Source organism: Psammomys obesus, unplaced genomic scaffold (genome assembly GCF_907164565.1).
Source record: "Psammomys obesus unplaced genomic scaffold, mPsaObe1.curated_primary_1811, whole genome shotgun sequence".
Classification (NCBI taxonomy): domain Eukaryota; kingdom Metazoa; phylum Chordata; class Mammalia; order Rodentia; family Muridae; genus Psammomys; species Psammomys obesus.
The window spans coordinates 13,166,570-13,175,281 of record NW_026591872.1 but is presented as its reverse complement, the minus strand read 5'-3'; the positions used below and the strand labels follow the sequence as shown (position 1 = coordinate 13,175,281).

Here is an 8,712-nt window from a genome sequence, read left to right as displayed (position 1 = left end):
GAGGGGGGGGGGGGGGGGGGATTGGAAGGGAAAGAGGAAAGGGGCTATGGCTGGGATACAAAGTGAATGACCTGTGATTAATATAAAAAAATAAAAATTATAAAAGAAGAAAAAAAAAGAAACCATGTCTCATAAATAAATAAATCTATTTTTGAAAATATTTTTAGTAGATTTTTAAATTATTTTTATATTAATTACAGTTTATTTCCTTTGTATTCCGACTGTAGCCCTTTCCCTCATTTCCTCCCAATCACACCCTCCCTCCTTCTTTTCCTCCCACGGCCCTCTTCAAGTCCACTCATAGGGGAGGTCCTCCTCCCCTTCCTTCTGACCCTAGTTTATCAGGTCTCATCAGGACTGGCTGCATTGTCCTCCTCTGTGGCCTGGCAAGGCTGTTTCCCTCTCACGGGGAGGTGGTCAAAAAGCCAGCCACAGAGTTAATGTCAGAGACAGTCCCTGTTCACATTACTAGGAAACTCACTTGGATACTGAGCTGCCATGTGCTATATCTGAGCAGGGGTTCTAGGTAATACCCATGAATGGTCCTTGGTTGGAGTATCAGTTTCAGCAAAGAGCCCTGTGCCCAGATATTTTGGTTCTGTTGTTCTCCTTGGGGAGCTCCTGTCCTCTCCAGGTCTTAATAACTCCTCCTTCTTTCATAAGATTCCCTGCACTCTGCCCAAAGTTTGGTTATGAGTCTCAGCATCTGTTTTGATACACTGCTGGGTAGAGTCTTTCAGAGGCCCTTTGTGGTAGGCTCCTGTCCTGTTTCCTGTTTTCTCCTTCTTCCAATGTCCATCCTGTTTGTCTTTTTGAGTGAGGATTGATCGTCCTACATAGGGTCCTCCTTTTTGATTGGTTTCTTAAGGTATACAGATTTGTGTAACCATGCACAAAACTAAAGTCCAAGCGGATGAAAGACCTCAATATAAAACCAGACACACTAAATCGGTTAGAAGAAAAAGAGGGCGAGAGCTTAGAACTTGCTAGCACAGGAGAAAACTTCCTGAACAGAACACCAACAGCACAGGCTCTAAGATCATCAATCAGTAAATGGAACCTCATGAAACTGAAAAGCTTCTGTAAAGCAAAGGACACTGTCATCAGAACAATACAACAGCCTAAAGACTGGGAAAGGATCTTCACCAACCCTTTATCTGACAGAGGGCTAATATCCAGTATATATAAAGAACTAAAGAAGCTGAAAAGCAACAAACCAAGTAATCCAATTAAAAAATGGGGAAGAGAGCTAAACAGAGAATTCTCAATAGAGGAATATCGAATGGCAGAGAAACACTTAAAGAAATGCTCAGCCTCATTAGCCATTAGGGAAATGCAAATCAAAACAACCCTGAGATTTCACCTTACACCCATCAGAATGGCCAAGATGAAAATCTCAAGTGATTACATATGCTGGAGAGGTTGTGGAGAAAGGGGAACCCTCCTCCATTGCTGATGGGAATGTAAACAGGTACAACCACTTTGGAAGTCAATCTGGTGATTTCTCAGACAATTAGGAATAGTGCTTCCTCAAGACCCAGCTATACCACTGCTAGGTATATACCCAAAATTTGCTCAAGTACACAACAAGGACATTTGCTCAACCATGTTTGTAGCAGCTTTATTTGTAATATCCAAAACCTGGAAACAACCCAGATGTCCATCATCGGAGGAATGGATACAGAAATTGTGGTATTTTTACACAATGGAATACTACTCAGCAATCAAAAAAGAGGAAATCATGAAATTTGCAGGCAAATGGTGGGATCTAGAGAGGGTCATTCTGAGTGAAGTATCCCAGAGGGAGAAAGAAAAACATGGTATATACTCGCTTATATAGACCTACAAGATATGATAAACATAATGAAATCTATACACCTAAAGAAGATAATCAAGAAAGCAGACACGGGGTAAGATGATCAATCCTCATTTAGAAAGACAAATGGGATGTGCATTGAACATATGACAGGAGTCTACTGCAGAAGGCATCTGAAAGACTCTACCTAGCAGTGTTTCAAAGCAGATACTAAGACTCATAACCAAACCTTCGCAGAGTACAGGGAATCATAGGAAAGAAGGGGAGTTAATATGATGTGAAAAGAATAGGAGCTCCGCAGGACCAAATATATCTGGGCACAGGGTCTTTGCTGAGACTGACACTCAACCAAAGACCATGAATGGATATAACCTAGAACCTCTGCTCGGATGTGGCCCGTGGTTGCTCAGTAACCAATTGGTTTCCCATAGTAAGGGGAACGAGGACTATTTCTAACAGGAACTCAATGGCAGGCTCTTTGACCTCCCCACCCCCCAAGGGAGGAGCAGTACTGTTAGGCCACAGAGGAGGACATTGCAGCCATTCCTGAAGATATCTGATAAAACAGGGTCAGATGAAAGGGGAGGAGGTCCTCCCCAATCAGTGGACTTGGAAAAAGGCAGGGAGGAGATGAGGGAGGGAGGGTGGGATTGGGGAGGGAATGAGGGAGTGGGATACAGCTGGGATACAGAGTTAACAAAATGTAACTAATAATAAAAATAAAATTAAGAAAAAAAAGAAAAAGAAAAAAGCAACAAATCAAGTAATCCAATTAAAAAAAATGGGGTACAGAGCTAAAAAGAGAATTCTCTATAGAGGAATATAGAATTGTAGAGAAACATTTAAAGAGATGCTAACATCCTTAGTCATCAGAGAGATGCAAATCAAAACGACCCTGAGATTTCACCTTACACCCATCAGAATGGCCAAGATCAAAAGCTCAAGTGACAACACATGCTGGAGAGGCTGTGGAGAAAGGGGAACCCTCCTCCATTGCTGGTGGGAATGTAAACTTGTACAACCACTTTGGAAATGAATCTGGCTCTTTCTCAGAAAATTAGGAACAGTGCTTGCTCAACATCCAGCTATACCACTCCTAGTCATATATCCAAAATATGCTCAAGGATATAATAAAGACATCTGCTCAACCATGTTCATAGCAGCTTTATTCATAATAGCCAGAACCTGGAAACAACCTTGATGTCCCTCAGTTGAAGAATGGATTCAGAAATTGTGGTATATTTACACAATGAAATACTACTCAGCATTTAAAAACAAGGAAATCATGAAATTTGCAGGCAAATGGTGGGATCTAGAAAAGATCATTCTGAGTGAGGTATCCCAGAAGCAGAAAGACACACACGATATATACTCACTTATATGTGGATTCTAGACATATTTTTAACAAATCTTAAGGGGCTGGAGAAATAGCTTAATCAGTAAAGTGCTAAACTTGCTATACAGCTTTGAGGATTTGCATTCAATTCAGAACACATATAATAAAAAGCAGGGTGTGTGATGCATACTTGCAATCTCAGTATGAGGAGGCAGAAAGAACTCCCACTAGTGAGAGACTTTATTTCAAAATAATGAGGTAGTCAGCTCTTAAGGAATATCACTCAAGGTTATTCTCTGTCACCCACACAAATATCTACACATACATACACACATAAACACACACACATCAAAGCAGAATGGGGATAATCTGTTAAAATGAAGTGCAAGAAATGGCAAGTGCATGCAATAGGTGAATATAGTCAAAGTATGTTATATACAAGTATGAAAATGGCAGCATGAAACACATTTTCTATAATATAGAAAAGTTTAATAATATAAGTAAAAAGTTTTTAAAAGCCAGGCATTGGTGGCATATGCCTTTAATCCCAATACTCAGGAGGAGAGGCAGGTGGATCTCTGCAAGTTTGAGTCCAGCCTGGTCTACAGAGCGGAGTCTCAGGAAAGCCAAGACTGCAGAGTGAATCCCTGTCATGAAAAAAAAGTTTTTAAATGATAGGCCCAGTCATGTAGTCTTATAATTAATACCAGGTACTCATGATGCTAAGGCAGAAGAATCCTAAATTCAAGGCTGGTGTTTGTTGGGCCTGATAAGGCCTGCTACATCCACCTGAGCCTGGCTAGAATTGTGAAACCTGTCTTTAGCTTCCAATTTAAAAGGCGCCACTTCCGGGCAAAAGTGACTCAGCATATCCGCCTTAAAGTTAACCCTGCCTGGTAACTGTTACGCGGAGTTTTGTTGCTGGCCCACCTCTCCTTGCACCACTTAACCTCGCTCTCTAGGTCATCTTACCTCACTTCCTTAACCCTGCCCCTTGACCCAAACCTATAAAAAGGCCCGCTTAATTCAATAAACCAAGTTCCTGCTTCAACAGATCTCCCGGCTCTGTAGTGTTTTATTCCCTGGGGCATCTGGGGAGGTCCAGGTCGTCAACAGTCATCATCCCGCTCAGCCACGGAGGGCGTCCAGCTGGACTGGCCACCCTCCTCTCAGCTCCACCTGCCGGGTACTAACTTGTCAGATTGGTGCCCCGTGTGAGGAACCTGCTCGGTGGAAGAACGCTGACAGGCCAACTGGTCTGTGGGTGAGAGTACCCCCGTTAAACATAGGGCATTCCTCTTCATCTCAGATAATCCAACCCAGGTCTGGAATCCCTACAAATTTTGCTTAAAAGTAGGGGTTTAACTCTGCTGATGCTCAAGCCCGTCAAGTATAGAAGTATGTTATAAAGGTTGCTCCATGGTTGCCGGATGAGGGTGCCCTGTTTGACTGGAACACCTGGGACCCAGTAGAAACCCTGGTCAACAGAGCACAAGTCCGGGATGGGGATATCCCCCTTTTGGGAGTCATTCCCCTGGTCACAGCCCTTAAGGTCTGCTTCCCTCCAAGACCGCCCAAAGAACATAAGAATAAGGGTAGGAGACAGGAAAGTGGACCAGAGGAGGAGCTGGAACCTCCCACCCCCCAAAAAGGAAGGCACTGGGGCCAAAACCAGCATTAGAATGCCCCCTGGCCAGTCCCTACCCCTCCGGTTGTGCCACCAAAACAGGGCTCACTTACTAACCCCTTTGCTGGCCCCTACCCATGGAAATTTTCCGGTCACTGCTGCTTCTGGGGCGGCCGGTCCCCCCCTCCCCGGCTGGGCGCCTTGGGGGGCTCTAGACATTTTTGTAGAGACGGCTGTGCAAATAAGCTTATTTCCTGCACTCGGTTTTGCCAGTGGCTGTGCCTCACCAGGTTGAGGTGAGGGTTTTCTAACCTTTTATCTCAAGGAACTGCGTAAGCCAGTGGCGGAGGATGGGCCCAGTTCACCTTGGGCTGAGACCATCGTTGGGCTGGCAAATCAGTCGTGCACTACACGAAACTGGATGGACCTTTCTACAAGGAGGAATGCAGGGTTCAGGGGGAACGTTGGCAACTAACAAGCTAACCCCCAGGTGCCTATCACTTATGGAATGCTTTCCGGCACAGCTGACCAATATTCCGCAGGCCTCCAACAGGCTGCTCTCCCAGCCCCTTATCAGGAGCAGGTTTGAGCGGCAGTCTTGGCAGCCTAGAGAAAGCTACATGAGGGGCCTCTAATTTGGCTCAACTGGAAGCCTTGTACCAGTCCTCTTCGGACAGTCAGTTTGTGAGCAGTGGGGAGGAGTGTTTCCTCACACCTTCCTGTGACACTCCTTTCCACTGGCACCAGAATCATTGCCTCTCTTGGTCCTTTCTAGATTCTTCTGACTATGGCCCCACCTTCTTCCCTTCCCACTCTGGAGTTGAGAAACCAAACAGCCCTGGTCTCCTAGCTGGAGACTGTCCCGTTTCCTCACTGCCTCCAAGTCCTTTTAGCTTCTTTGCTTCCACCACCTGGCCAGGCAGGGAAAGGCAACTAACAACCACTGAACTGTGTAACCACAACTACTACCTTGGTGCCTCAAGTTTCCCCATCTGTAAAAATGGGCAATTACAGCCATTGGTGGGATGCTAAGGGGAAGATACAATCGTGTTTTATATTGGTCAGTTCTGTTGTGAGGTCAGGAAGGATGAACACGTGGAGAAGGAGAGCACATACACCAGCTATTTGGACAAGTTCTTTAGCAGGAAGGAAGATTCTGAAATGCTAGAAACTGAGCCAGTTGAGGAAGGGAAGTGTGGGGAGAGAGGACGGGAGTCAGGCCTTCTGAGCAGCAGTGAGGAGTTCCTCCTCAGCAAGCAGCTAGAGTCCATAGGCACCCCGCAGTTCCACAGTCCAGTGGGGTCCCCACTCAAGTCCATCCAGGTCACGTTAACATCTTATGCTATGACATCTTCCCCTCAAACTCCTCACAAGATGTACAACAGCGTTTTGAAACATCTGAACTAAACACTCAGCAGACATTTTTTTAGTGGATATATTCTTGCATGCATGTTGGGCCTTGGCTCATGCTGGAGAAAAGTCCAAACATGTACTCATATGCTTCAGTGCTTTGCCACCTTGGGTCTACCTGACAGTATTAAGACAGACAACAGTCCATGCTTTATAAGCAAACTGTTTCGGGAATTCTTACAGACATGGAAAATTTCTCATACTGCTGGCATTCCTTATAATCCAAAGGGCCAAGCCATAGCAGAAAGATTTAGCCAAACTTTAAAGATACAAAAACAAAAGGGGGAATCATTACCCCCTCAGGGTTAAGAATGGAGTAATAATTGCTAGTTATTGTGTTGTGAAGCTTATTATTAAACAAATATAAGAGTCTCAATTATTTGTGTAATTGCCAGTTTGAGAGGAACAGAGAAACATACACTGTCTTATTAAAAAAAATATTAACAGCAAATTTCCTTTTTTTTTTTCAGGACAGCTTCTCTCTCTCTCTGGTTCTTCTGGAACTCACTGTGTAGATAAGGCTGGCCTCAAATTCACAGAGATCTGCCTCCCAACTGCTGAGATTAAAGGTGTGCATAGCAAATGTTCTTAACCACTGAGGCATCTCTATACTTCCTTAAGTATTGACTTTCTTACACTTGACAATAGTATTACCACAGAGAATCTTGTTCTTTTTCTAAATTTTATTTTTTTTTTATTTTTAATTATGTGTATGTCTATGAGAGAGTATGTACATATGAGTGCAGCTACCTGCATTACATGCAGCCCAAATTCGGGTCCTCTGCAAAAGCAGTCTGAGCTCTTTAATGCTGAGCCACCTCTCCATCTTATGAGACACATCATGGAGTGTTTAGGAACTTTCATAATGCTACAATATACTATTTTGTTTAGCAAAATATTGTGTGTGTTTATGTATTTGGAGACAGATCAAGTAATTATGCCAAAACTTTACCAGTTGTCTAATCCAGATCATGTGTGTTCATAATTCAGTTCTTTCAGCTCTATTTTGAAGTTTTAAAGTAAGAAATAGCTGTAAAAAATTATAAAGAGAACAACAAAGCTCTTTATTTAAAAGTTTATCAATGGATTTTCAATCCTATTCTGCTTTCTCTCTCTCTCACACACACACCACCCTCTCTTGGCATATTCTAATAGTAGTCTTATTTGCTGTTAGAACAATTCAGTGATCACAACAGATTAAAAAGTTATCCAACAGGGGAGGAAGAGCTCCCCTATCAGTGCACTGGGAAAGGGGCATGGGAGGGGATGAGGTAGGGGGCAAGAGCTGGAATACAAAGTGAATAAACTGTAATAAATTAAAACATTTTTTAAAGGTTATCTAATAACTACCTGTTGTGGTACCACATGCCTTTAATACTAGCTCTCAGAAGGCAGAGGCATGGGGAGCTCAGTGACTTTGAGGCCAAGACCAGCCAGAACTGAATAGTAAGATCCAGTCTCAAAAAGAAAAGTTACTGCAGCAGACGTTAGGTATAGTGTAACAGACTTGACTTCTCAGCACTCAGGAAACATAAGTAGGAGGATCACAGGTTCAAAACAATATTGTAATAATGCATCAAAAGGCAAAATACAAAGGCTAGAAGATAATGACAAAAATGTTCAAAGTGATTGTCTCTGATTAGACTACTGGGATTTTTCCTCATTTTTGTAAATTTTATCAATATTTTACTGTACATCTTTCATTTTACAAGGTTAAAGACACTATAGAGACTATCATACAGCAACATAACTGTGTTTAATCCAGAACTGACAAAACTATATTTAGACAATAAATTCACTGTGAAGTTTAAGAAAGCAAAATGGGTATCTCAAATAATACATTTTTCTCATATCTACAACCCTAAACCATATGAATAGAAATAGGAAATGGAGGCTGGAGAGATGGCTCTGTAGTTAAGAGTATTGACTGTTCTTCCAGAGGATCCCAGTTCAATTCCTAGCACCCACACAGCAGTTCACAACCATCTGTAACACCTGTTCCAGGGGATCCAACACCCTCACATAGACATATTTGCAATCAAAACACCAATGTACCTAAAATAAAACTAAATACAAAAAAAGGAAAGGAATAGGAACCACTGGTAAGTTTTGATCCTTTCATGGGTGGCAAGGATTTTTCTTACCTTATTGGAGATATAAGTCATAGTCACATGGCTTAATATGAAAATTCAAATAAAGAGTATAATAAAACACCAGTAAGCATACTCACTCTCCACAGACCCCTGGTACCTTCTTGCTGGTATATATCAATGAAGCTGCCAATCATGCTCCCTTGGAACAAACTTCCCTGAGCCTGCATTCGAATCTAAACAAAAAGTAAACATTTTATTTTGACAGAAAAAAAAATGAGATAGCTTACTCCTTTAAAATTAAGGAAAATGTTTTTTTTAATTTTAAAAACTTATGAAATTAATGGATTAAATCGTACACAAATATAACAATACAATACAATAATATATAATATAACAAAGTATATTATATAAAGATTTTCATCAAGCCTCA

At 42.1% G+C, this 8,712-nt stretch overlaps 1 protein-coding gene across 3 annotated transcripts in view; it reads right to left on the bottom strand.

Moving 5' to 3' along the window:
* The window catches only part of Slc25a14 (solute carrier family 25 member 14), a 41,848-nt gene that overhangs the window by 12,715 nt on the left and 20,421 nt on the right, over window positions 1-8,712 (bottom strand). For all 3 annotated transcript variants that reach the window (XM_055612141.1, XM_055612139.1, XM_055612140.1), the window contains one exon: window positions 8,420-8,515. In XM_055612141.1, the coding sequence (XP_055468116.1) occupies window positions 8,420-8,515 (96 nt within the window). The remainder of the gene's footprint in view (window positions 1-8,419; window positions 8,516-8,712) is intronic.